Below are 27,924 nucleotides of genomic sequence, written 5' to 3'. Positions count from 1 at the left end.
GATGGGCGTGCTCATAGTCTCGCTCGACAAACATGGCGGCAATCGATCCCCCCAGAGCGGTTGACTTGGTCCGCACGGCGTCGCAGAGCTCGACCATATCCAACCCACGGAACCGCAGCATACAGCGCATGCGGCCCTCGAAGCGCAGCTCCAACACGTCGCTCAGCCGCAGCCGCAGCAGAGCGCCCTCGCCCGAAGTCGACACCAAGAGCCTCACGTCCTTCCCCTCACTGTCGCCTAGCCCGGAGACGTCACCGGCACAGTCGCGCGTCAACGGCTGGTTCCGCTCCACGCCAGCGCCCGAGGACAGCCTTAAGAATGCTGAGAGCAGGACGGTTGCATCGCCCGACACGGTCAAGGCGATTCCCCCGCCGGACCTCAAGAACACGACGCCTGCGTCTACCGTCAGGAAGGTCACCAAGTCGACACAGCAGATAGTGGGCAGTCTGGTAGCCGCCTCGTCTGCCAAAGACCGGACGGCTCTCTTCGACGATACCCCCACCGAGTCCGCCAAGGTACCCGGAAACCTCCACTTTGCGAGCGACGACAGCATACAGGATGCGCTGCGACAGACGGGCGCCGTGGCGCTGGTCAAGCAACTCGCTGGCGACCTGGCACAACGTGATGCGCAGATCACGGCCCTGCGGAGACGAGCCGAAGAGCGCGAGCGCATGCTGAGGAAGATGCTGCAGGAGTGCGAGGTCTCCAACATGGACATTGAGAACCGGCTGCGCGAGCTGGAGAAGAGCAAGGAGCCAGGCAACGGCCTCACCAAGACGAGGACGAGAGGCGACAGCGCAGCCACTGGATTGCACCCCGACGACCCCATGGAGGACAGACTCGCCAGGGCTATGGAAGACGAATTGGCTGAGCACCCCGATGCTCTGGGTATGGACACGGGCACCTCAGCGCCTCAGGCAGAAGTCATGTCCATCAACTCAGTCGCGTCGGACGCGCCACGCGACACATCCAAACCAAACTGGAAGACCTACATCTGGGCTGGGACGAGCAAGAAGAGCAGCCGAGCACCGTCCGTAGCGAGCATGGTGGACAGAGAAGCCGAGACTCTGGGGCATACCCGGTCGCGCGCATCTAGTGGAGCAAAGCCACCCCGCAAGGCACTCGCGAGCGATCTCTTCGTCCCTCCAGCCGGTGCTGTACCTGCATTGCGCCGACTCAACAGCTCAGACCATGCTACAGATTCGGCGCGTAGATCTTCGTCGACATCGCTAGCAAGCTGGGCGTTGAAAATGGTGGCGGGAAACAACGCTGCAAACCCCAAGGCTAATACAGTACGAGGCCGCAAATCCACAGCCTCGAGTGTTGTCGACCGTGCGCCTTCCATGGATTCGACCAAGACGGCGCAATCCGCAAAGTCATCGCTCGCCAGCACCCAAAGACGAGGTCGCGCCTTGGGCCCCAATGGAACAATCAAAAGCACCGCGCTAGAACAGCCCAAGAACGTGTCGAATGGTCTCGGTCCGACTCCGCCTGTCCGTGGAATGAGCAATCTTGGGCCTGTGGAGATGGACCGAATCCTGCCTGAGGACTCACGACCACCGACGCTAGTACAGCAACACAATAGGTTCATCGGCAGCAGCGAGTACTTGACTGATAGATTTGGTTTCATCTACGACCAGCGTCGCAAGAAGAGACAGAGCGAGGCAGCGGCTGAGTTGATCAAGCAGAAGCGAAGCAGCAACGTGGAGTCACTCGGCGACGCCAGGACTGCACTCAGCAACTTGGCTCTCGACGAGGACCATGAACATGCAGGCTCTGTTCCCGCGGATCAGAATGATGGCACCACACGCCCATCCAGCTCCGACTCCGATAACCACCAGAACCAGCCAGCCAGCAAGACGTGGGTTGATTACCTGAAGCTAGCCACGCATCCAACTGAACTCCTCTCACACACTCCATCCGCGGCGCCCATCACCACCGTAGAGTCAGCAGAGGGCGAGGTCTCAAATTTCAAAATCGGCAACAACCAAATTACATTGATGAAGCGAGGGTCTGCACCAACGGCGAGTGTCAACCCAGAGCCATCACCATCGCGTATCGTCTCAGGTAATGCAGAACTTTCCGCTACAACCACTTCACCGGGCCCATCTACTCCGATCAGCCAGTATCCCCCGCAGATCGACCCAGTGCAATCCCTACTAGAGCAGATGAGTGAGCTGCACGACAATCTCCAAAGAGAGAGGACGGTCAAATGGAACGACTTTCTGCGTAAAGTGCGTGCACAGAACAAGCGTGAAGGGGACGTTGCCAGCACTGGCGAGAACGGCAAAAGCAACGCAATGCCCGAGCAGTTCCTCGCCGATGGTGAACTGGTAGGCATCGCGGGCTTAGGTAACAAAGGCAAAATCGGACGTGCCAAATGGCAGGAGTTCCGTCGTCTTGTTCTCGGTGGTATCCCAGTCAACATGAGAGCCGCGATCTGGGCTGAAGGAAGCGGCGCGCTGCATCTGCGCATGCCAGGCTACTACGAAGACCTGGTAAACAACGGTGAAGACGATCCCACCATTGCAACCCAGATCCAAATGGACATCACCCGCACACTTACCGACAACATCTTCTTCCGTACAGGACCTGGCGTACAGAAACTACAGGAGGTACTCCTCGCCTACTCCCGCCGCAACCCCGAAGTCGGTTACTGTCAAGGCATGAACCTAATCACCGCCTGCCTCCTACTCATCATGCCCACCCCCGAAGACGCATTCTGGGTCCTAACCGCCATGATTGAAGAAATCCTCCCGCAACACTACTACGACCAACACCTCCTCACCTCGCGCGCCGACCAATCCGTCCTGCGCTCCTACGTCAGCGAAATCCTCCCCCGCCTCTCCTTGCACCTCGACGAACTAGAAATCGAGCTGGAGGCGTTAACCTTCCAATGGTTCCTTTCCGTCTTCACCGACTGTCTCTCCGCCGAAGCCCTTTTCCGTGTCTGGGACGTCGTCCTATGTATGCACGACGGCTCTACGTTCCTCTTTCAAATCGCACTTGCGCTGTTGAAATTGAACGAGAAAGCGCTGTTGCAGTGTGATACCCCAGCGGGCGTGTACCACTACATCAACCACCAAATGACCAACCACGCCATCAGCATCGACGGCCTCATCCAAGCCTCCGACGCGTTGGGTAAAGTCATCAAGCGCAAAGACGTCGAGGACCGCCGCGCAAAAGCCGTAGCGCACGAAGAAGAACTCATGCGTCAGCGTGAGGAAGCGAGACAAGAGCGCGCGAGGAAGCGGGCTAGTAAGCTTTCGGACGTATCTGCGCCGCTGCCTACGCAACCGGAAGAGGATGCGAAGAGTCTGTCGGCTAGTCTCGACGCGGAGTTGTCGTCACGGACGAGTCCTATGGCTACGCCGTTGAGTAGCGCGACAGCACGGAGTGAGGAGGAGGAGGATGCCGAGTATGTGAATCAGAGTTTGGAATTGACGAATCGCACGCCGATGCCTATGGATGAGGAGTTTATGTGGCGGGGCTGATGAATTGGGGAGGATGGAGTTGGATGGGAAGAGGTGATACGACGTTTTTTTCCCTTTGTTACAGACGTACGTATATATTTGCATCGCTGGAGTTTGGGGTTACGGGACTGGGACTGGGTATGGGATCATCGTTCCTTTTCATCTATATACCCCATCGCCGCTGCTTGCTGGATGCCCGCTCTAAAATCGGATTGGATTGGATTGGATAGTTTAAACACAATGGATACCCCCTTCTTACTTTCCGTGTCTCCGTCTTCGTCCTCCCATGTGTGTTTATCTCTTTCTTCGTCCTCGAGATCCGTGATAAGACAGATGAAAGACGACACTTGTCTTGTTGTCGGGTGAGTTCACCCATGTCCCGCCGAACGTAGCACACCCTCCTCGCCATTTTATCCAAAGATCATCAAACTACTTAACTATCCATTCAAAACTCTCAAATTTATAGCGTACGTATGTATATAGCTATCGCGATAGTTGACCTCTAACTAGGATTTCACTACCGGAATCGTCGCATTTGAGTCTACAAGGTGTTCAGTGAGCTTCATTCTAGTTAGTATGCATAGCATGCCCTACACAGCTCTGCCTGTAATGTCCCTTTGATGGTTTCCATCAACCAGCGCACTTGTAAAAATATCTAGTAATTCTAGTTCATGCTGCTTTTTGCTGACAAACTAGTAAGTAGCAACGACATACGCCCAGTCTTCCCACGCAGGATCGCGCGATGAGTATCGTCACGGAAACTTATCACATCACTGTGAGATTGAAACGTTATGCAATCGGTCTGGGATACCACGAGTATGTTGGGGAAACAAGTGTGGGATATATTGTTGTCGTGTATCCCCCACCACATTCGAGTAGCTACTAACTAATTACTTTTCTGCTTGTGACTTTTTGGCTTCCAGTCGTCAGCCACACACATGCTGCACTATCCCCTCGAGATGTTCGGCGGCCACCTAACTTGACCCGGACTGGCTAGTCTTGACGACGTTGCATACTCCATTGATACAAATAGCCGGCGCAGGAGGTCGACCGCCGATGAGGGGACAGCCATCTTCCTCATCCGCACCTTCATCGTCATCCAGCAGGCTCACAGTGCGTCCTCTCAGGCCGCGCTTCTTATTGCCCTTCTTAGTCACCCCGGTCTTGACGTGCCCTTGTGGGCGGCGCTGGGAGGGAGGCGTGTTCTGTTTGTGGAAAACCTCTTCAACTATCATCCTCAAGGAAGAAGTAGTTTCCGCTCAACTTCTGTTCCTGGTCAAGCTGGGACTTGTCCTTGTTGATACGGGGACGGAAGGAGTTGGGGTCACGGCGGAAGGTGACGTCCAGGTTCTTCAGGAAAGAGTTGCAACCAGTGAGGAGAGACTCGGGCTTGTTGGCGCGAGCGTTGACAGCAGGTTGGCCGTCGAAGACAATGACACGGTCAGCAAGGTAGGTGGCCATGATGAAATCGTGCTCGACGACGAAAGCAGTCTTCTTGGAGTGCATAATGAAGCGCTTGATGACACGAGATGCGACGATACGCTGCTCGGAATCGAGGTAGGCACTAGGCTCATCGATGAGGTAAATGTCAGCTGGCATACCAAGGGCCAGGACGATAGCGACACGCTGCAATTCACCACCGGAGAGGTTCTGCACTTCCTGGTCGATGAAGTCGTCCATCTTGAGGGGCTTGTAAACATCAGTCTGGAATTGAGGGCTGAGGAAAGCGGTCTTGATCTTCTTGAAGAAGAGCTGGCGAACGGTACCCTGGAACCTGGGGGTGATGGTCTGGGGCTTCATGCTGATGCTCATCTTGGGGATCTTGGTGTCGCCGTCGGGCTGCAGAGCGCCGGCAAGCATCTTACAGAAAGTGGTCTTTCCGGTACCGTTCTCACCCATCATGACGATGATCTCAGAGTCAGTGAAGTTACCAGTCTCGATGTTGAGTTCAAAGCTTCCGAGGGTCTTCTTCATGTTAGGGTAGCTGTAGCCGCGGTTGTGGTCAACCATGTATTCGTCACCAGCCTCTGCGATGCGGAACTGCAGCGATTCCTCACGGAAACGCAAGTTCTCGGTGGGAATGTTACCATCCAGGAAGATGTTGATACCTTCACGGACGGATGCGGGCAGCGTGACGACACCGTAGACGGCGGGCTTTCCATAGAGAACACAGATGAAGTCGGAGAGGTAGTCGAGGACGGACAAATCGTGCTCGACGACAATGACATAGTCGTCGGGGCGGAGCAGACTGCGGATCTTGCGGGCTGCGGCGAGACGCTGCTTGACATCCAAGAAGGATGACGGCTCGTCAAACATGTACACATCGGCCTGTTGGACACAGACAAGCGCAATAGCGAAACGCTGCAGTTCTCCACCAGAGAGTTGTCCAATGTCACGCTCGAAGATGTGGCGCAGCTCCAACTCGTCAATCATCTCGTCGAGGTTCTCCATCTGGCTGCGGGCCCCGATGAGCTTGCCGACGCTGCGCTCGGTCGACTTGATGGCCTTGGGAAGTTGGTCGACATATTGGGGCTTGACGACGGCCTTGAGGTTGTCTTCCAGGACCTTTGTGAAGTAGTCTGTGTGTTGTTAGCCAGTGATTTCTTTGTCTAGAAACCAGTGCCTTACTCTGGAGTTCAGATCCGCGGAAGTACTTCAGGATCTCCTCCCAGTCTGGCGGGTTGTCGTAGCGACCGAGGTTGGGCTTGAGCTTGCCACTGAGAATCTTCAGCGCTGTGCTCTTGCCAATACCGTTTGTTCCCACGAGACCCAAGACCTGGCCCGGACGGGGCATAGGCAGCCTGTGCAGCTTGAAGCTGTTCGCCGAGTATCGGTGGGTGACCTGGGTCTCGAGATTGGTGGGCAAGTTGATGATGTTGATGGCGTCGAAGGGGCATTTCTTGGGGCAGATACCGCATCCAATGCAGAGGCGCTCAGAGATGAAGGCAATTTTGGACGAGTTGTCGACCTCGATGCACAGCTTGCCCGTGCGGACGACGGGACACGACTTCTTGCATTCTTGGCGGCATTTCTGGGACGTGTTAGCACAGGGAAGGCGTGACCGAGGGGTGGCACTTGCCTTGGGCTTGCACTGTCAAGCGAACATCTTCATGTTAGTCGGAGATCAATTTTTGAGTGTGGAGGGGTAGTGGGGTACCTTGTCGGAGTTGACAATAGCGATACTGGACGGTGTTAGCAAATACACGTGGGTGAGGTCTTTCACGACATGTGACGTACCGGGTGAGCTTGTCAGACATGTTGGCGGCGGCTTTGTTGTTGCGGCGGTTGCGGTTGTGGGCGGCCCTGGAGTCGCAAACTGAGATGAGGGTGACGGCTAAGCAGTGCGTGGGTGGACTCGGCGACAGTCACTGCGAGAGAGGCGCGTGGGATGTTGGAGGCGGAGAGTGAAGGGAAGGTCACCAACGACTGCACGGGTAGCAGAGAACAATGAAAGAGTTGACTGACGTTGTTGGCGAGCACGCTGGGTCAGCGATTTTGGCGGCTTGTGATTGGGGCATACAAAGGCGCAAGGTTGAAGGCCCGAGCGCGCGCCTCTCTCCAGGGCTAGCAATGAACCTCCGCTTCCACAATCTACCCACACCTCACCCTACCCCCAACCCCCACCCGACTCTCACACCGAGGGTATCTTGACCATGGACTGTATGTATATTCCCTTTTGAGTCTCCCGTCGCGTCTGCTTCACCCGCGGTTCTGCCTATATCGCCGGTCGGTGGCCTTGTCCGCGTCCATCAATCCCATCGCCAGTTCACGCCTACGCATCCAGCAACTCGCCTTTCACGTAGAACACGCTCTTCCGCGGCCCAAAGAGCGCCTATATCAGCCCTCCACCACCGTGCACACTCTCCCCGCCCACCCACCGGCTCGCGCGACTCCACCGCCTTTCTCCCATCAGGCGCTCGACCCCCAAGACCGCATTCCATCAGACTTCCATTGTGCAAGTCACTGCCCTGGTTCCTGGTCGCGTTCTGGCTATTCTGGATCGCGTAGTTGCGCTCTATCCAACGCACCCGCTCCGAGCCGCCGGAGCCCACAGAAGGTCGAAATATCGTACTGACCATCCACACAGCCGCGTCCATCATGATGCCCTCTTCACCAGGCCATGTCGCCTCGTTACCATACACAAACGGTCATTTGTCGCCTCTCGCAGCCCATATGACGGCCGCCGATAGCTCCTCCCAACACAGCGACAACGACCAGTCCGACACGCAGGAGGCCGCCGCAGTCGACCCAGCCTCCGATGTCGACGCGCCGGGCGAAGAGTACGACGAAGACGACGAGGTAGCTGCTGCTTCAGACTCGTCTGAGGATGTCGACGCAGAGGGCGAGCCGGACGGCGACTACGACTCTGAGTCACCGCCGTCTGAACAGGCAGAGAGCGACCGCGCCCGCAGTTCATCAGAAGAGTCAAGGCGGCCGCCGAAGCGGAAGGCTAGCGATGAGAAGGAGGACTACATTGAACAGAACCCGGAGCTATATGGTCTGCGTCGCAGCGTACGTGGCATCTCCAGTCTGCATGTACATGAGCTAACTCCAGTCCAGGGTCGTGCCCGCCCTAGTCGTCGCGTCGTAAGTGGCCCCCAGTTGATGGAAGAAGCATCTCTAACAGTCTGCAGGTCGATAGCGATGATGAAGATGATGAAGACTACAGCTCTGATCAGCCCCGCAAGCGACAGAGGACAGCCTCGCGGAAGAGTTTGTCAACTCTCACCTGCCCATCTGAAGTCGTACTAACCCGTCTGCCCAGCCTCAAACCAAGCCACACCAGTCTATCGCTCAGCTGGCTCCGACTCCGAGTCGGATGGCTACGTTGGTGCCCGTCGCAATATCCCTACCAAGAAGCAACGCCAACGTCAGCACGCCGTTGCCGCAGGCCGCGAGCCCCCATCACAAGCCGAGGTCCGATTCTCTGCACGTCGCACTGTCCAGGTCGCCAACTACAATGAGGAAGAAGACGAGGACGAGTTCGTGGAAGAGGACGATGAGATGACCCCCAACTACTGGGCGACCGCGCCTGAAGACGCTGGCCCCGTCATCGACAAGATCCTTGACCACCGGCCGAAGGATGGACTAGGTAAGAAGAGCCCATGAGGTCATATGCTAGCACGTACTGACAAACAATAGAAATGGATCCTTCGTTCGACAAGCGGGATTTCGAGTACTTGGTAAGCACTGCTCACAGCCCTGGTTGCAAATACGCAGTACTAACTCGTTGCCCTAGGTCAAATGGCAAGACAAGGCTCACTACCACTCCACATGGGAAGACTACAAGACGGCAGCTTCCTATAAGGGCTACCGCAAGCTGGACAACTACTACAAGGGCCCTGTCCAGAACGACATGTATGTCTACAGCCGCAAGAACGCCGATCCGGAAGAGTACGAGCAGCACATGGTTGCACGCGAAGCTGAGCGCGAGAGCCAGCTCGACTTCCACGTCGTGGAGCGTGTGATCGACTCACGAGACGGTGAAGACGAGACAGAGTACTTCGTCAAGTGTAAGTTGACTCACCCCACCCCTATCTGGATTACCTAACGCTCTACAGGGAAGGGACTGACTTACGAGTTCTGCACCTGGGAGCCCGCGTCCCTCGTCAGTCGATTGTCGCAATCCGAGATTGATCGATTCCTCGACCGCTCATCTAACCGACCCTCCTCCGATGCCCGCGAGGCGAACCCGAACACTCGCAGGAAGTTCATCAAGTTGGACACACAGCCTGACTACATCAAGTTTGGTCAGCTGAGGTCCTTCCAACTTCAGGGTGTCAACTTCCTTGCGCACAACTGGTGTCGCGGCACAAATGTCATCCTCGCCGATGAGATGGGTCTGGGTAAGACAGTGCAGACGGTGTCCTTCATCAACTGGCTCAGACACGATCGGAGGCAAGACGGCCCCATGATCTGTGTCGTGCCTCTGTCGACCATGCCTGCATGGGCAGACACCTTCAACAACTGGACACCGGATGTCAACTATGTCATCTACACCGGCAGGGAAGAAGCCCGTAGCATCATCCGAGAGAAGGAGCTGTTGGTCGACGGCAACACCAAGAAGATCAAGTTCAACGTGCTCCTCACCACATACGAGTACGTCCTTGCCGACTGGCAGTTCCTCCAGAGCATCAACTGGCAGTTCCTTGCTGTCGACGAGGCGCACCGACTGAAGAACCGCGAGTCGCAGTTGTACGACCGACTCCGACAGTTCAAGGCACCATGTCGACTTCTCATCACTGGTACCCCCATTCAAAACACCCTTGGAGAGCTGGCTGCCCTAATGGACTTCCTCATGCCAGGAAAGATCCAGGTTGATGAGAACGTCGACCTTGCTTCGGAAGACGCCAGCCACAAGCTTGCCGAACTCAGCTCAGCGATTCAGCCATACATGATTCGCCGCACCAAGGAGAAGGTAGAGAACGACCTACCTCCCAAGTCTGAGAAGATTCTCCGTGTTGAGTTGTCAGACATTCAGCTTGAGTACTACAAGAACATCCTCACGCGCAACTACGAGGCGCTCAATGAGGGTGGAGTCGGCCACAAGCAGTCTCTACTAAACATCGTCATGGAGCTCAAGAAGGCTAGCAACCATGCTTTGCTCTTCCCGAACGCGGAGAACAAGCTCGTCAAGCCCGGTGCGACCAAGGACGAGACCCTGAAGGCCCTCATCACCTCCAGTGGCAAGATGATGTTGCTTGACCGACTCCTCGGAAAGCTCAAGGCCGACGGTCACCGCGTGCTCATCTTCAGTCAGATGGTCCACATGCTGGACATCTTGACCGACTACCTGAAGCTACGCAACTACCCGTTCCAGCGTCTAGATGGAACAGTCCCAGCAGCAGAGAGGAAGATCGCTATTGATCACTTCAACTCTCCCGGCAGCGAGGACTACTGCTTCCTTCTATCGACTAGGGCTGGTGGTCTCGGTATCAACTTAATGACTGCTGATACTGTCGTTATCTTCGACTCCGATTGGAACCCTCAGGCGGATTTGCAGGCCATGGCTCGAGCCCATCGTATTGGTCAACAGAAGCCAGTGAGCGTCTACCGTCTTGTCTCCAAAGACACCATCGAAGAGGAGATTCTCGAGCGCGCTCGTAACAAGCGCATGCTTGAGTTCATCACAATCCAGCGTGGTGTAACCGATCGTCAGCAGAAGGAGCTCAACGACAAGATGAGTCGTGCAGCAGCAGAGCCCAACTCCGCCGACGACATTAACAATATCCTCAAGCGCCGCGGACAGAAGATGTTCGAGCAGTCTGGCAACCAGAAGAAGCTGGAAGAGCTCGACATTGACTCAGTCCTAGAGAACGCTGAGGAGCACAAGACCGAGCAGGCTGCTGGTCTTACATCTGATGGTGGCGAAGAGTTCCTCAAGAACTTTGAGTACACCGATGTCAAGATCGATCTCGAGTGGGACGACATCATTCCGAAAGAAGAGCTGGAGGCAGTCAAGGCTGATATCCAGCAGCGGAAGGTCGAAGAAGAGACTCAAAAGCTTCTTGAGGAGAGCGCACCACGGAAGCGCAAGGCAGCCTCAGCAAGCGCACGCGAGCAGCGAGCAGCAAAGAAGCGAGCCCTTGAGGCTACCAACGTCGAAGCCGACGACGATGAGCAATCCGAGCCAGACGACAACGTCAAGCGCGATCCCAAGCGGCCTCTCAACACAAAGGAGGCTCGTAACCTCATTGGCGCGTACTGCCGATATGGTTCACTCGAGGAGCGTGGCGAAGAGATGCTCCGCGCAGCTAGGCTTGTTGGTCGCGACATGGAGGTGGTCAAGGCCACTCTTGATGAGATCATCTCTATGAGCACGCAACTCGTCAAGGATGAGCAGACTAGGCTCAAGAACCTGGAGGCTGAGACTAAGCGTCCCATCACGAAGAAGGACAAGAAGGCCGTTCTTTTCGACTTTGGCAAGGTCAAGAAGGTCAATGCAGAGACTATCCTTGAGCGGCCCATCGAGATGCGTGTCCTGAAGGAAGCGGTTGAGGCAACTCCCGAGTGGCGCAACTTCCGTGTACCGGACGCCATCAAGCCTGCGAGCTACTCTTGTCCCTGGGGCGCACGCGAAGACGGCATGCTTTGCATCGGTATTCAGCGCCACGGCTACGGTGCATGGATTCCCATCCGTGACGACCCAGAGCTTGGTCTTACCGACAAGTTCTATCTCGAAGAGCATCGTGTTGACAAGAAGGAAGAGCGCACGAAGGGTGAAGAGAAGAACGCCAAGTCTCCTGGCGCCGTGCATCTGGTTCGTCGCGCGAACTATCTCCTCACCGTACTCAAAGACAAGAGCACAACGGATCCCAATGTCAAGCGCATGATGGAGAATCACCACCGCAACAACAAGAAGCATCAGCTCAACATTGCGCGCCGGACAGACAAGGGCGTCTCAGCTAGCCCCGCTCCAGCTGGCTTAGCACGCAAGATGCAAGGACGGGATTCAGAGCGTCCTGCGCACCGGGCGAACAGCAGCAGCGAAATTCGACGTCCTGATAGCCGGACTGAAGGCCGCCATCACGATAGGAAACGTGATGACCGCCCTAGAAACAGCGACCAGTACAGGCCCTCGGACTCCCGCAAGGACCATCGCAATGATCGCGACAGCGTTGATCGTCGTGCCCACACGTCTGATCGGAACGGCACGCCAGAGAACCGCCGAAAGATCAGTGGCGACGTTGATAGGCCGCGTATTAAGGATGATCGGCCTCGCCTTTCTGAAGACCGCCCGCGCTCTCATAGCCAGAGCCAAGTGCCTGACCGCAGCGTGGAAACACCCAAGCCCAAGGAGAAGAAGGCTGACGAGTTCCTTGAGCGTAAGCTCCGACCTGTTCGCGACAATCTCAGCCGCCTTAAAAAGGCGACGCCGAAGAACTACCCGCAGAAGGAAGGGATGCTCAAGATCCTTAAACAAGAGCTGATGGCTGTCGGCAACTTCATCCGCCAAAACACCAAACAGAATGAGGAGCTCGAGGATCGTCTATGGTAAGCATGTTCATCAGCTTCTCATACACTTATACTAATCGATGATAGGACTTTCACGATCAACCACCACTGGCCTCGGCCCGGTGTGACTGTCGCATCGGTCAAGGGCATGTACACTAAGATGGTCACCTCTGAAAAGCCAGCTGCGGCCGCAGCTCCGACGAACGGCCAGAACAACGGCGCCTGAGCACTTCTCTACGTACACACACACATATGATGCTGACGCATCATTTCACATTATCTACCACGGGCCTATGGCGTTTTCGATTTTTTACGGTGGCACGCCGTCGAGTATATTTGCAGCATAGCGTAGGTGTTCGGCTCGGTTGGCTACTCAAGTTATGACTAGTTACGGGCACTGTTTGATTCTTCGTCTTTCTATTGTATCTGCATGGACAGCCCAGTATCAGGGTGCGCCCCGGTGTTCATGATTTTCGCAGGGCGGCGCAAATAAAAACTAGCGTACAGGTTGTTGAAGAGCATGGCGGCACTTGGGATAGTGCGCTTTTACATTACAAGAATGGAAGGTGTCTGTCTCTGTGAAGAGAGTATCATTAGTAGCATGTAGATTCAGCACTTGCGGTTGTGCAAGATGACAATGAACTACACACATCACGCTTTCGCTTCGCTGCATGATGATGGTGAGGTATTATTGTTGACTGCAGCCTTGGCTTCTTGAAGGATGGAGAATGATCACGCGAGTCATCTGCTGCCCAATCTTCACGGTCTACAACCCTACAAGCTGGTTGCTGGGCTGTCTAGAGTATTCCAACGGCCCACACGTGGCTTGGAAGCCAAGCGGTGAGGGATATTCGGGGAGCTTCCAGCGGCAGATTGAGAATTCCCAGAGGCAATTTGATGAAGCGCGAGGATTGTCGGTATTCCGAGGTCACGCGATCAGCAGCGTACGTTTGCTAGTGAGACACCTGTGGCTGTGGGGAAGGGCATGTGTGTCGCTGGCTGGGGTTTGTGTGGGAGAGTGTCTAGTGCTCGGGCGATGACGCTCCAATGACAAGGGTCGCTGAAGGATCGTGCTCGCAGCGGTGGCTCCCTGTTGCGCCTTGCTTCCCCGGCGGGCGCCATCAGGGTGTCTTCGGCGCTTTTGCATGGTAGAGTCCTGTGCGAATATACAGTCGCGCGCCATCCACGAAGCCTGAGCAGATGCCTCGCTCCAACACTCCATCATGATACACATGCTGCGCGTACGGGACGCAGCTCTATGCGGGCTGCTCTTTTGGGCACACGCGACCGCGGCCCCGCCTAACGCGGCTGGCGATGCAGCAAACAGCCGCGCTGCGGGTTCCCGATCCATAGACGCGGATGGGCGACGAAAGCTTACAGGCAGGTTCCTACATATTACGGGTACGTCGGCCATTTGATCCCTGGGGCTGCTATCGCGACTAACGTCATGCCGCAGACTTTCACCCAGACCCTTTCTACAAGACATATTCGAGCACAGAAGCCGACGCTGCGTGCCATCGCAAACGCGGACCCGCTGGCCTCTACGGCGCAGAAACCACAGGATGCGACTCCCCTTTTGCGCTCGTCAACCAAACGTTCAAATGGATCGAAGACAACATCAAAGACGATGTAGACTTTGTTGTATGGACCGGCGACTCGGCGCGACACGACAACGATGACGAGATCCCGCGGACGCAGAAGCAGGTCGTGCAGCAGAACGAGTACATGGTCTCCAAGTTTGCGGACGTCTTTGGACAGAGCGGCCACGGCCACGGGCCCAACAGCTTCGCGATACCCATAGTACCGACTTTCGGGAACAACGACATCTTGCCACACAACATCTTCACGAGCGGACCAAATAGGTGGACGACGGAGTTTCTGGACATCTGGCGCGGTTTTATACCCGAGGCGCAACGACATCAGTTTGCGCAAGGAGGCTGGTTCTCGGTCGAGGTGATTCCTGGGAAGCTGTCCGTCATCAGCTTAAACACCATGTAAGTGGGGAAAGAAACGTGATCTCTAGGGCAAGAACTAAGACGCGCAGGTACTTCTTCACTTCCAACTCCGCCGTCGATGGCTGCGCAAAGAAACGCGAACCCGGCTACGAACACATGGAATGGTTGCGCATTCAGCTTGATATTCTGCGCGATCGCGGCATGAAAGCCATTCTCATCGGACACGTACCGCCTGCTCGCGTCGACAGCAAGGAGAGTTGGGACGAGACCTGTTGGCAGAAGTACACGCTCTTTGGACGACAGTTCCGAGACGTCATTGTGGGAAGTCTCTTTGGGCACATGAACATCGATCACTTCATGCTGCAGGATTTCGAGCACATCGAGAAGGACACGGAGAATGGCAAGATGGGAACTTTGGATGGCAGATCTGCTCTGGCTGATGGAGTCCAGCTTCTGGAAGATGGTGAGGTGACGGTTGCATCTGCGTCGGATTATCTGCTTAATTTGCGGGAGGCTTGGGCTCAGCTACCTGCGCCCCCGCCGAAATCGAACAAGAAGTCGCGCTCGAAGAATGTCGATGACGAGGAAGAAGAGGAGGAGTCGATGTGGGAGTGGCTCATGACCATGGTCGGGAAGTCGCCAAAAGACCGGAAGGAAGAGAGGAAGAAGTACCTCGAGAAGATTGGGGGGAGATACGCCGAACGTTACGCGGTAACACATGTCTCACCCAGCGTAGTACCGAACTACTTCCCCACCCTCCGCATCATCGAGTACAACATCACTGGCTTGGAACATCTCAGTGTAGCGTCTAGCCCAATCAGCCCGCCCACGATTGAGATGCCAGCCGAGCAACTCCCGATTACCCCCACGGATTACGACGAGTATGACAACTACGACGATGCCAACGACGAAGACGTAGAAACTACGCGAAAGAAGCACAAGGGCAAAAAGGGCAAAAAGAAGCCCCGAAAATACAAGTTCAAAGTCCCAGACGGCCCTTCGAAATCCTCTCCACCAGGCCCAGCCTATTCCCCGCAGACCCTGACATGGACACGTCACATCCAGTATTTCGCCAACCTCACACACATCAATAACGATTTCCTCGAGCCCTCGCCCGATGCAGCCATCGACGACCGTCTCTCCATCAACAACGATGCTGTTCAGACGATATTCGGATTCGGTGTTAGTACCGACGGTAGGATTGAGAATAAGAAGTGGAATGAGGGAAAGCACAAGAAACACCAGGGTAAGCAGCCGAGACCCGAACCGCATCCGAATGAGTTTATGTTTGAGGTGGAATACGATACGAAGAAAGACCACGGGTTCCAGGATCTTACTGTGAGGAGGTGGGTCGAGTATGCAAGGAAGATTGGCGCTTCCACGGGCAAGACCAAGACTATTGATGTACGCGAGGAGGATGTTGAGGAAGAGTCGGAAGTAGAAGACGATGTTGAAGGAGAAGTAGAGGACATGGTGGAGGAGAAAGAAGAAACTGATGAAGTGGATGAAAACGACTTCGTCATCACAAAACACAAGAAACACAAGCACAAAAAGGGGAAAAAGGGAAAACACCACAAGAAACACAAGGCGTCCAAGGAATGGTATACTTTTGTTAAGCGCGCGTTTGTCGGCACTATGGATCCGAAGGAGCTTAAATTGGTGTTTGGGGCTGCGGACGTCGATGATGCAATGGGAGAGGCAGAGGAGAATATGGAGTTGTAGATGGGTGCGGTACATTGTATGGGGAGTGGAGTATATGCGCTGAGGCATGTTTGTTGATACCCTTTGGCGTTTTTTTGGTCGCCAGAACATTTTCTTTACGGATGTTGGGGATGTGGACATGGTGAGTGAGTTGTATGTATATGGATGGGCATGGGAGTGGCGTCGCATTGCATAGGGCTGGTGTAGTATATAGTTTAAGAAGCATATAGCTATCGAGAAGAAAGAAATATAGGAATCGTATACAAACCCCCAATCTGAGTCTCATCTCCTGTCCACTGAGCGTGAAGTCGATGAACAGTGGCTCATGCGCCGTAGACGTAGTGGCTGCGCGTTGTATCTCCACGCAGAAAACAAGTGGTTGATTTGAATCCCGCAGTGGATTACTATTCCCCATCATGACGATTCCACGGAAATTACACGAAGTTGATAGTTGGGTATGCGCTGCTTTAGCATGGGATTTGGGTTCGGTGGTGCGAGTTCCAATATACCGCATCAGGCAACTTTGCTACCCCATTGATTACAGCGGACTGTCACTCTTTCCACCGGAAACCTTAGCCCGACTCTCCTACACTACAACTTCAAGTCCACAACGCGTGTACTGCCACCATTTTCTACTAGTTTTAGCGGCAAATCTTCTCTCCTTAAATTACAGCCTGTTATATTCTACGCGAGGTTATTGCACGCAGTTACATCTCCAGTGCCGTGGTGTTGATGTTTGTTGCTGGCAGACATCTGCGCTAGTGGAGTTCCGGCACCGAATTACCACAATGGGAAGGTTTGGGGGTGTGGAAAGCGGCGGACTGTTGCTCTATTGCTTTCACGCGGACTTGCTGGCTGGCGCGTCGTTATATACGACTGCGCAGGGCCGCTTCACGCGGTGTTGGCTGGTTCATGGAATATCTTGTACTTGCCTGTGTGTGTGAATTGAAAATCCTAATAAATGTATGTTTATACTCTTTTGCCCGTCTCTTGCCTAATCGCTTATTCATGGGCTGTAAGCTAGGCTGTGCGCCCTTCGATTCTATTATTGAGGCGAGAAGAGCGACTAAGGGAGAATGCTCGTCGTCTTTTTTTAATAGCCCTATTGAAATACTGCTACAAAGCGTGACAGCTTGTATCAAGTGGGTGTTGTGTTATAGTTTGGTACTTTGAATTGGGAATTTCGCGTTGACATGAATGTGAGAAACGGACCGCTCCTTCCTCGCTGACGTTGAATTGTACGGAGAACATTTTCAAAAGATGGTACGTTTACAAATCCTGAATGACAGCGTATCCCAGTTTTGTGGAAGACATGGGGTGAATTTGCTGCCCAATCTTGGGTCGGACATTGCACGAGATTCAGGACATGGTGCTTCGGGATTGTGGCGAGGTAGAAGCTGGAGTATAGGCGGACAGAAGTCTTAGACGGTAGCTATGCTTACTCATCATCTATAGGGAAGCGTAGAGGTGATAGTCGAAGCAGTTCGCTTTGTTGGTTCACTACCCCGCAAGAAACGCCACATGCGCCGCCACAACCCCCACAGCCACAGCTGACGTAAGGAGCCTTGGGATGTTCGAACCATCCGTTCAGTATGACACTCCACTCTTCACACGCCCAACGCACGCGATCAGGCAGCAAAGTCTGCGCACCCTCTCTTACACAACAACAGAAAAGCGTGAAAATACCAGATTGAAGTGCGACACATACCATCATCATGCCGCCGCCGCCTCCTCGTACGTCAATGCTCCTCTCCGTACTACATGCGACATGTACTGACACCGAATCCAGCACCACCGCCTCCCATGCCTGGGAAGGGAAGGGGCATGCCACCGGCTCCGCCGCCAATGGGAGGGATGAAAGCACCAGCGCCGGGTGCAGGCAGAGTTCGTCACATTCACAGGGACACCTGCACTACGTGGAACCCGGGCTAACGCGTCACAGGGAGCACTCTTGGGCGACATTACAAAGGGCGCACGACTGAAGAAAGTGACACAAATCAACGACCGATCCTCCCCTATAGTCGGCAAAGTCAGCGACGGACCTGCAGCAGCACCCATGGGCGCGCCAAAGATTCCTGGAGCTCCGGCCGTTCCTGGAGGGGCAAACCGAGCAAGAGCCAACAGCGACAATGGAGATGGAGGGAGTGTACCGGCTTCGGCACCGCAATTAGCGGGCATATTCGCTGGAGGTATGCCGAAGCTTAGAAAAGCAGGCGGTGTCAAGACAGGCGCAGAGGACCAGGCGCCTTATCTGTCAGACCCCGAATCGAACAGAGCTTCAGCTCCTCGAGGAGCAGCACCCAAACCGCCTGGACTTCCTCCTTCAGCACCTCCTGGGCCTCCAATTCCAGGTATGCGACCAGGCATGAATGCGCTCCGGGGTCAGGACTCAAGGCCCAACTCGGTAGCCTCAAGTATAAGCGGGAAGCCTAAGCCGCCTCCGCCGATTGGAAAGAAGCCTCCTATGCCACCACCCTCCTCTCGAAAGCCATCAGGTCTCGCTGCACCACCTGCTCGGGCACCACCTCTCCCAGGATCCGCGCCGCCTGCTCCTCCGCCCTTACCCCCGAGCTCGACGTCTCCTCGACCAACTGGAGCACCACCTGCTCCTCCACCACTACCACCTTCGCCAGCCCCACGAGCGACCCCGCCACCACCGCCGCCGCCTTCAGTTCCACCACCAACGAGCGCACCAGACGATGACGACGAATACGATCCGTATAAATACAATTCAGCGCCTCCCATGCCTCCACCACCGCCTCCACCCTCGAACGGGCACGCGCCGTCGCTCGCAGAAACAGCCGCGCGCAACGCATTCAGCCGCACATCGCCTGCTGCTCCCCCTCCAGCACCACCGAGCGCACCCGCGCCTTCTCCACCACCCAGCCAACCGCTCAGCCGACCCGCCTCTCAAACACCACTGCGATCGATGATGGATTCAAGCTCATACACCTTGTCCAACGGCGGATCGAGTATCAAGAGCCCGACCAGCTCGCACGCTGGAGGGAGGGAAAAGGGCAGAATCAGGCCCATTCACGATTTGAGATGGAGATTCCAGGACGAAGGGCAATTCCCACGACCAAGAGAATTCACCGGTGGACCGAAGAGATACCGCGCTGGACGAGGCAGCAGTGTGCCATTGGATTTGAGTGCGTTTGAATGAGCAGGGTCGTGACACAATGTTTTTTGGGGGCGATTTGTTGCATTGCTGCTGGTCAGAGCGGGTTTAGGGATAGATATTGAAGTTTAGCCTTGGCGTTAACGGGGTTTGGTGCCTTTCGCGGTGTGTTGTGGACGGTTAGGGAAGATTGTTGGCGAGATGGTGTATGCGTCGCGAGACGGTACACCATGGTTATATCGCATGCAATAGCAGGTACCTCAGTACGTTCAAAAATATCAACAATATATCGTAAGAGAGCGAGCAGTTGCGATGTTGTGGTATGTTACCGATTACTAAAATCTAAGGTTTGAATAAGAAGGAATCCATGTTTCAGTGACATCGCGAGCCTTGTGGCTAGGTATCGAACAATGAAAAAGTACCCTGCCCAGAAAGAGATTGAAGACAAAGAAGGAACCATTGACTGCACGTCAATCCCGATGAAGTACCAAGATCAGCTGCGACGACGACCTAACGTGCCAGATCGCCTAAGCGCTCTTCTTCCCCTTCTTCGTCCTGGGTACACGGCAGAGCCAGTAAAGCAAAATCGCCGCCGCCACATTAAACCCCACGTAGATCCAAAGCAGCCCGAAATCCCTCCAGCGCGTATCCCAATCCGCATGAATACGCTGCAGAAACTGGTTCGTCGAGTCCATCTGACAAAAGTTGCACTGCTCCGTCGCCTGCGCATCGCTCAGATAGCCACCCGCCACCCCAATATACTCAGACATGTAATCTCCACACGTCTGACCCTGCGGCGGGAAGAAAGTTTGAAACTCAGAGTCTGCGCAGTAGGCAGGCGCTTGACCCAGCGTCGTCGACATGAAGCTCGATACCAGGTAGGTGAACGGATTAACGCGGTACATGAAGATCCAGAAACCGGGTAAATCGTTGGGACCAGCGAGAATACCGCAGAAAGCGTACAGCATAATCGTAACCAATGTAGCGAGCGCACCAGCGATTTCCTCATTGGGGGAGCCAGCGATAAGGAGATGAGCGAGTGTGCTTGCGAATATGAAAACGGCGACGACGATGAGCAGGGCGTGGAAACCGCGGATGTTGACTGTGTTTGTGGCTTCTGCATTGTGGTATAGACCGGCGGGATAGTACCATACGAGGAAGCAGAAGATGGCCATGAAGGCGTTCCAGGCGAGTTCGATGACGATGTTGGAGAGGACGAAGGCTTGCCAGGCGTAAGTTTTTGATTGGCGCTCGCGGGCTTCGTAGAGGGTTCGCTGGGAGATCCACATGGGCATGATTTGGTAGATTAGTTGGATTACCTGGGATGGGTGTTAGTGGGGATACGATGTTGGCTGTAAAAGGTTTTACGTACGACGAAGAGGAAGATGAAGACACCAAACATCTGGTTCTGGAGTCCCATCATCGTGTTTTCGCTTCCGAAGAAAGAGAACCCAATTAAGAGTGAGCAGCCAATCGTCAAAATGGCCTTCGAGTAAATGTATGAAGGGGTTCTCCAATACTGCTGGGCGCACCGCATGGCTACAGCGCGGAGCTGGTCCATGGACGAGGCAGCGAAAACCTGGTGGCTGGCGTCGCCTGAGTCCATGACAGCAGAGGGCCGGTTGGCAAGTTCCCTTAGATCGGCAAGCTCGGTCTGAAGATGCATGTACTCTTTGCTGTTCTTCCAAATCGTCGGCCAGTCGATCTCGGTCTTTGCACCTGGCGCCGCGCCAATCGCCGCGAGCATGTACTCGGCGGGGTTGGTACCAGGAGGGCATGCTGATGCGCCGTTGCGGGTGAAGTAATCGAGAAGAGTCTCGGAGCCGCGACCGATCTCGCCGAAGTAGACGGTTCTTCCGCCTTTGGCTAGGAGGAGAAGTCGGTTGAAGCGCTGGAAGAGAAGAGATGAGGGTTGATGGACGGTGCACAGGATTGCTTGACCGTCTCGAGTGAGCTTCTCCATCAAATCGCAGATGGACCATGAAGTCTGACTGTCGAGACCGGATGTAGGCTCATCGAGAAAGAGCAGTAGCTTTGGACGAGCGGCGAGCTCAACGCCGATTGTGAGGCGCTTACGTTCTGTAGGAAATTAGCGAAGCTCGTAGAAGCAAAGTTGCGGTATTGGAGCTTACGTTCAACATTGAGTCCGGATCCTGGGATTCCGACTACGGCATCGGCGTACTGTTCCATGTCCAAAAGGCGAATCACGTGGTCGACGTAGGCTAGGCGCTCTTCGCGTCCGTACTCAGGCGGCTGACGCAGCAATGCTGAAAACTCCAGCGCCTCTCGCACAGTGGATGTGTCCAAGTGGATGTCTTGTTGCATGCAGTAGCCAGTCTGTCGCTGGAAGCTGTCGTCTCGCTGACGGCCATCGACAAGCATGTTGCCGCCAATGACACCCATGGTTGTTCGGCTTGCGAGCACGTCGAGCAGTGTGGTTTTTCCTGCGCCTGACACGCCCTAAGACTTGTTAGCTGGGATTCTAATTGAGTGTGTTGAACATCTTACCATAAGAGCTGTCAGTGTACCGGGCCTGATATAGCCGTCCACACCGTCTAGGATCTTGCGGGTTTCTCCCTTGATCTGGACTTCGTAGGTGACCTTCTCCCAATGGAAGATAGACACCTGCTTCTGCATTCCAGGTTCGGGCTCACTGTTACGACTGATCTTCTCGCCCTCGTGAACGGTCGCTCCGCCATTCTCCTCATCCACGCTCTGCTTCTTGGCCGTGCTCTTCATTTTGGATCGACGGAAGACTAGAACTTCGCCCTTGGACCGCTCGGAAGCAACCAACTCGCTCATAACGAGATGTGCGAGGAAGAGGATGATAGTGATAGCAATGATGATGCCATAGTTGGACCACCGCTCACTGTACTGATACTGAAAGGCAGTTTCGACGTATGCAGTGCCGTTGACGTAATCGAGGCCCGGTTGAGAACCTTGCACAGCACACGCTCGCTGTTCGGGGGCGACGTTCTCGTATGATGGGCCAGAAGGTACGAAAGATGAACAAGCGAATGTGCGACCATGGAACTCGTTGACCATGACGTTTTCGAAGCCATATGCAACCGGATTGATCCATCGGAACCAACCCGCCCATCCCTTCATATACTGGATTGGAATAGCAAATCCTGTATAGAGCACAAGCATTATCAGGATGAGAGAGCTCGGGGCAAGTGCTTGTGAAAGAGTCTTTGTCATTGAGGCGAACAGGCGGAAGAACATGCTCATCGAAAGGCCGGTGGTGAATCCAACGAGCAAGAAGTAGAAGTACGGACCGGGTTCTCGGCGTAGATTAGACATGAAGTAGAGCGTTGTATTGACCACGAGACTGTTCGTGATCTTGTATGGTAGATCTACGATCATGGAAGACAGGGCTTCTGCCGACGGATGATAAAGGGCATATCGGTTGTGCTTCTCGACGATAGTGCGTTTGGAGTAGAGGTTCATGATTTCGAGCATCGATCCGAAGGCATTGAGTAGCACCACCATGAACAAGACTCCACCGCGCTTGAAGAACGACGCTGTGGACTGGGGTAGGTTGTAGAAGATGCTCGCTATGATGAGCGCCTCAAAAAAGTTGACAACAAGCATCGTTAGAGGTACACTCGGATCGTTCTTCAGCCTCTGCACGTCTCTCCACATGCAAAGACGAATCTGTCGCCAGTACGAAAGGGTATAGGGTGACTTCTGCCGTTGCTTCTTCGATTTCTCCAGGGTTCTCGAAAGCGCAAAGCGTTCGTGTTGCTCGCCTTTGAGGGGATACGTGTTGTCGTATTCCTCTATCGCTTGCAATAGCCGTTGACGGTCGGGGCTTTCTTTCCAGCATCGAGCAAAGTCGTCGGAGGTACGCGGTGTTTTGCCTTCGAAGCCTGACCTGATACGGCGCTCAGAGGCTGACGTCATTGATGTAAGGAAGTCGGGCGTAGTCTGGGAGGCAGGGCATTCGAAGCCAAGGCGTTCGAAATATGCGCGTGCTTCGTTCGCTGGTCCGAAGTAGATCTGTCGGCCTTCGTAAAGTACGGTCACTTTGTCGAAAACCTGTGGGGAATCAGCATTGCTATTTTTCCATGTAATCATGCTATAGCTTACCTCATACGCGGCTTGTGGAGCTTGGTAAATGGCGATGACACATGCTGCCCCAAAGACATCGCACTGGGTTCGAAGTGTCTTACAGAACTCCACAGCATTAGCAGAATCAAGTCCACGAGTCGAGTTGTCCCATAGTTGAAGCGGGGCAAAACTGAGAGATGCTTCCGCGATCGTCACTCTCTTGCGCTCGCCGCCGCTGACTCCTCGTACGAAGTCGTTGCCAACGCGTGTGTTGACCGTGTGCGAGATGCCGTACATGGCCATGATAACCTGTCAAGAGTCAGTAATCGTACCGGTTGAGTCCAAATTGGAGTACGTACATCTCGAAGATGCTCGGCATAGCGCCGACGACTGATGCCACCAGGAATGGTACGAGGTGCTCGAGCCAGAGCCGCGAAGTAGAGCGTGTCGCCAACACTCAGCTGGGGAAAATGCGCGTCAACCTCAGCGGTATAGATAGCTTCCCCGCGGAAGACGGTGTTCATGTCCTTTGCTGGTACTCCTTGGTAGTTGAGATACGAGTCAGGGCTGACTTGGAAGCCGTGAGTCTCGCCTGCGATAGTCTTCAAGAGTGTGGAACATCCTGATCTATTGATCGTTAGTTGGTGTCACCGAACACGACAACAGTCAAACATACCCAGGTGGTCCCAAGACACATAGTTGCTCTCCAGGAAGGAGCAACCCATCAAGATCTCGCAAGATCTCGATCTTCTGCGTGCCTCTGCCAAACAGCGAAGGAAGCTTCAATATTGTATTCCCTACTGTCGACTGGAAGTCGGTTGGTGAACCTTTGCCCCACACGTTCAGGCCTCTGAAAGCAACGCCCGCTACGCGAGGAATGGTTTCCTCGCTACTATAACGCAGGTTATAGAAGGAGCGCGCCCAATCCTTGGCACGGAACTGGTCGCTCCTGGGATCAAGCCTAAAGATGAGTGTACGAAGTCAGTATTTGTCTCACATACAGTTCGTACATGGATATTACTAACCCCCCATGTGCATCCTCGGCGAAGGGTGAGCCAAAGTGTTGCTGTTCAGACTGTGTTGTAAACTTGCGCACGAGCTCGTGAATGTCTCGATCACGCTGTGCTTCTTGTCGAACTTTGGTCTCGTCGTCAACTCCTGTGAGACTAGAGCTAGCGTCCGACTTCAGATCTACGCGGTCAACACGTGCTTCTTCGGTTGTCGCTTGCGCTTCTGTGAAGCCTAATGCGGCTGACATGCTGGTCAGAAAGGCAGGTCCAACTTCGGGGAAACTGTGACCAGGTGAATGCGTCAATCCAGGTATGCCTGGTTCCTAGCGGTCACGAACAACATTAGTCAATGTTCTCAACTGGGGTGTATGCACGAGGATACGTACGGTTGGGAGCCCGTGAACAGATCGATTAGCGCTCGCTAAGTGTGAGCAGGGGGAGATCTGAGATGGCGATGTTTGACAGAGCCCGTAGCCCTGGTAGATTTACCTTATATCATACGATGCTTTTTTGCAAACCATGCCTTTACGACTGTGGATGATGTAAGTTCCTGCCTCGAAAGTCCCGGAAGTCCATGCCCAGGTGCCATGATTGCAGACAGTTGTCTTCGGCAATCTTGGCGCGAATGAATCGAAGTGAGCGTTCGCGTCCAGGGCTGCTGTTGGTTCCTGAAACGTGCAGGGTGCGGACATTCGGCAAAGCCCGAAAGTCCGTGGAAACCCTCGGGCTCCGTGCTGCACCAAGCATCCATCTCCACCCTCTACGAAGGATCGATCACATTATCTATTTCCTATGCGCGAAACCCCGGCAAGCCGCCCGCCGAAAATTCCGCTGTTGCGCGCGACTTTCTTCCCGGGACTTCGGCGTGCTTTTACCGAACGCTCTTAAGATGACGATGAAGCTTGCCGTAGGTACCTGCCCTAAACCTACGTCCGCAGAACCAGTCCATCTGCTAAGCTGCCATTGAAGTGTCTTCGTTGTAAACGAAAGAAGATTAAATGCGACAAAGCAGAGCCGATATGCCATCAATGTATTGCCGCCAAGGAAGAATGCCATTATGTAGAGCGAAGACAACGGCCGCGCCATGCCCACCAAAAGGCTGTCGTACAGCATCTCAGTCAGCGACTAGAACAACTGGAGAAACAAATTAGCGACGCTGGTGATGATCGGTCGTCATCCGTATCCGAAGTCGTGCCCAGACGCGATAGTATCCGAAAGAGCACTCCGGTGCCTTCACCCGAGGCCTCATTAACTGTGGCTGATGGCCAGGATTCATGGGTAATAACAGCCACAACCGGAGGCGCTCGTGTTTGCTGCGTTTTGTCTTGATATCTCGACCTCCTCGAAGGTATCCATAGCATTTCACATGGTCAACGTCCTGTCAGAATATCCCATGCGGACTTACGATGTCTTATCTTCTACTGTGTTACGAAGCACATGAGGTACATATAGCGGCAAAGGGTTGGGGTCGGCGATACAGCTTCAAAAACGCATCCCTTCATATGAGGAGCCATCAGCACACGACTCAGCACACACGAGCGCCTTCGAAAATCTTCTCAACTATCATCACAGCTAATCATGATAGATCTACCGACTTGCAACGGACACAAGACGCAGCTTCCAACACAAGGCTACCCCAGTCTCGACACCAACACCAAGCATCGACAACGCAATGCTGTCTCTCAACGAAGCGCTCGAAGACCTTGGAAAGTTGAGGGTGCGCACTGATACGCACAGCGCGGATCTGAACCTATCCTCCGCAGAAGCGCGGACGTGTATTGACGGCTTTATCTCCGTCATGAGCTCAATGCTTGCGCCAGATGCATTTTCTCGTTCCGTGATCGATACTGACCTCCTCTACGCGCTTCCCGATATTATCAAGTCTCCTTACGTCAACATCGATCCCGTGGTCCGCGTTATGTAGTAAGTAACCGATAATTAGTGCGGCTTTGTGCCACATGCTGACTTTAGGTGACTTCAAGCTACAACGCTCTGTTCTATGGACTGCAGCTGACTGACGGCCCGGGAGGAGATCTTACGACGAAGGCATACATGAAGATGCTGGAGAGCGTACCCGCTTGGCTTGAGTCTCCAGGTGACACGAATATGGACGTACATATTGCAGCCCTCTCAGCATGGACGGCAATGACTGCTCACGACTACCAGTTGGCATGGAAATTCCACTGCAAATCGTGCCAGCACATCAAGTCGATCGGCATAGATCGCCTAGATATGGTCCCGGCAAAGTCATTCGAAGAAGAAACCGAGAGAGATGTTGGTCGCTACACCTACTGGTATGTCGTATCGATCGACACATTCTTCCGTTTGTTCTATGGGAAGCCCACTGTTCTGCGATGGTCGCCAAACAAGGTCCGCCCGCCCCTACTCTTTCGTCCCGACAACATGCATCCTTCGGCGCTCCATGTTACCATCAGTGTCGTGTGGGTGCGATATACCCTGTTGACCGTAGAGGCGATCGGTTACATTGACGAAAACCCGCCACACGATCGCAACAGCTGTGTCCAAAAGGCTGACGAAGCTTGTTCGCAAATGGAAGACCTCATCAGCGAATGGAGATTGGAGGAGGTGATGAACGGCAAAGAGACTACAGATGATGTTCGCTGTCTTCTTGCAGATCACATCAGTAGGTAAAGTGCGGCAATGAGCTAAGATTGAGCTGACCTCAAATTCAGTGAACATATATGCGACTATCATCGGTATTCAGAGGCTGGTACAACAGCACCGAACGAGACCCGGACCTAAGGACATCACCCTCAGAGCCGCACGAAGAGTTTTGAGCATTATCCTTGACTTTTATGCGGATATTAACCTCAACGCTAAGTTTAAGAGTATCACGAATCAGTAAGCCGCCACTCTCTTTACTTCGCGCCAAGCATCCGCTGACTTGGCCCAGTTTCATAACGCTCTACCCTTTTTGCGTCGTGTTCACACTCTACGAACACATTGTGGCGTGTACCAATCCAGATGATTGCGAAAGCGATATACAATCTCTCGAGACGATCGGCGTCGCCATGGCGCAAAGCTGCGCAGAGCGTCAGGACTTGATACCGTTTGCCAAGACGATCAATGCACTGAACAGGGTCTCGCGGAGTCTACAAGATGAGAGACGCAGAGGCCCAGCCACCGTGGATTCCAGCGACAGCGTTGCTCAAGGGATGAACATGCCGCCGACAAGTTTCGATACGATCCAGAACTTGATGGCCAGCGAACTCCCAGACATTGACATGTCGGCCTTTTCATCGATGCCGGACTACACCGCGAATATGGATGGCGACTTCCAATCTCTCGGCTTCTTGAGGGGGCTTGAGAATGACTTTGTCACGCGGAATTGGCAGACTGATTGGTGGGATCTTGGTGGTGGGGGTGATGGCGACATTAGCCAGATGCCAGCGACGGATCCCACAGGCTTTCCCTACACTCCACACACATAAGGAGGGCAAACTGTCAACGAAGCTCGACCTTAAAGGGGCGATGGATCGCTTCGGTGACCTTTGGGTGTATATATTAATATTCGCATGTCTGTATCATAGCTGTTTTAGGGTAGAGATGTGTGGTTTACTTACTGAATGGAGAATCTCGAATTGCGTCCACCAGTTAACCCTCACCAAGGATTTCCGGGTATATAAAGGCGCAGGGCA

At 54.2% G+C, this 27,924-nt stretch overlaps 7 protein-coding genes across 7 annotated transcripts; 5 read left to right on the top strand and 2 right to left on the bottom strand.

Annotated features, from left to right (window-relative positions):
• Nucleotides 1-32: 32 nt before the first annotated feature.
• Nucleotides 33-3,494, top strand: J4E87_005042 (uncharacterized protein; the record flags this gene model as incomplete). Its single annotated transcript, XM_049376659.1, has 1 exon — nucleotides 33-3,494. One exon carries the CDS (start codon nucleotides 33-35, stop codon nucleotides 3,492-3,494), a length of 3,462 nt encoding a protein of 1,153 aa, XP_049233515.1.
• Nucleotides 3,495-4,697: 1,203 nt separating this feature from the next.
• On the bottom strand, nucleotides 4,698-6,730 carry RLI1 (Fe-S cluster-binding ribosome biosynthesis protein; the record flags this gene model as incomplete). Its single annotated transcript, XM_049376658.1, has 4 exons — nucleotides 4,698-6,052; nucleotides 6,102-6,504; nucleotides 6,631-6,655; nucleotides 6,711-6,730. The coding sequence occupies 4 exons, from the start codon at nucleotides 6,728-6,730 to the stop codon at nucleotides 4,698-4,700; spliced, it is 1,803 nt and encodes a 600-aa protein (XP_049233514.1).
• Nucleotides 6,731-7,571: 841 nt separating this feature from the next.
• Nucleotides 7,572-12,654, top strand: J4E87_005040 (uncharacterized protein; the record flags this gene model as incomplete). Its single annotated transcript, XM_049376657.1, has 8 exons — nucleotides 7,572-7,985; nucleotides 8,034-8,060; nucleotides 8,108-8,186; nucleotides 8,239-8,565; nucleotides 8,616-8,656; nucleotides 8,713-8,986; nucleotides 9,035-12,467; nucleotides 12,516-12,654. The coding sequence occupies 8 exons, from the start codon at nucleotides 7,572-7,574 to the stop codon at nucleotides 12,652-12,654; spliced, it is 4,734 nt and encodes a 1,577-aa protein (XP_049233513.1).
• Nucleotides 12,655-13,660: 1,006 nt separating this feature from the next.
• Nucleotides 13,661-16,105, top strand: J4E87_005039 (uncharacterized protein; the record flags this gene model as incomplete). Its single annotated transcript, XM_049376656.1, has 3 exons — nucleotides 13,661-13,829; nucleotides 13,885-14,422; nucleotides 14,473-16,105. 3 exons carry the CDS (start codon nucleotides 13,661-13,663, stop codon nucleotides 16,103-16,105), a joined length of 2,340 nt encoding a protein of 779 aa, XP_049233512.1.
• Nucleotides 16,106-17,845: 1,740 nt separating this feature from the next.
• Nucleotides 17,846-19,247, top strand: J4E87_005038 (uncharacterized protein; the record flags this gene model as incomplete). Its single annotated transcript, XM_049376655.1, has 2 exons — nucleotides 17,846-17,854; nucleotides 18,027-19,247. The coding sequence occupies 2 exons, from the start codon at nucleotides 17,846-17,848 to the stop codon at nucleotides 19,245-19,247; spliced, it is 1,230 nt and encodes a 409-aa protein (XP_049233511.1).
• A 482-nt stretch (nucleotides 19,248-19,729) lies between these two features.
• On the bottom strand, nucleotides 19,730-24,608 carry J4E87_005037 (uncharacterized protein; the record flags this gene model as incomplete). The annotated part of the gene is made up of 9 exons (XM_049376654.1): nucleotides 19,730-20,521; nucleotides 20,575-21,281; nucleotides 21,335-21,662; nucleotides 21,711-23,243; nucleotides 23,295-23,564; nucleotides 23,615-23,882; nucleotides 23,932-24,216; nucleotides 24,281-24,547; nucleotides 24,604-24,608. The coding sequence occupies 9 exons, from the start codon at nucleotides 24,606-24,608 to the stop codon at nucleotides 19,730-19,732; spliced, it is 4,455 nt and encodes a 1,484-aa protein (XP_049233510.1).
• A 1,329-nt stretch (nucleotides 24,609-25,937) lies between these two features.
• J4E87_005036 (uncharacterized protein) lies at nucleotides 25,938-27,717 on the top strand (the record flags this gene model as incomplete). Its single annotated transcript, XM_049376653.1, has 4 exons — nucleotides 25,938-26,188; nucleotides 26,248-26,909; nucleotides 26,959-27,127; nucleotides 27,180-27,717. 4 exons carry the CDS (start codon nucleotides 25,938-25,940, stop codon nucleotides 27,715-27,717), a joined length of 1,620 nt encoding a protein of 539 aa, XP_049233509.1.
• Between the last annotated feature and the right edge of the window lie 207 nt (nucleotides 27,718-27,924).

This window comes from Alternaria ethzedia (assembly GCF_023757985.1).
Source record: "Alternaria ethzedia strain BMP 0044 chromosome Unknown scaffold_10, whole genome shotgun sequence".
Classification (NCBI taxonomy): Eukaryota; Fungi; Ascomycota; class Dothideomycetes; order Pleosporales; family Pleosporaceae; genus Alternaria; species Alternaria ethzedia.
The sequence above is the reverse complement of the archived record's forward strand: the minus strand, read 5'-3'. Positions and strand labels throughout refer to the sequence as shown.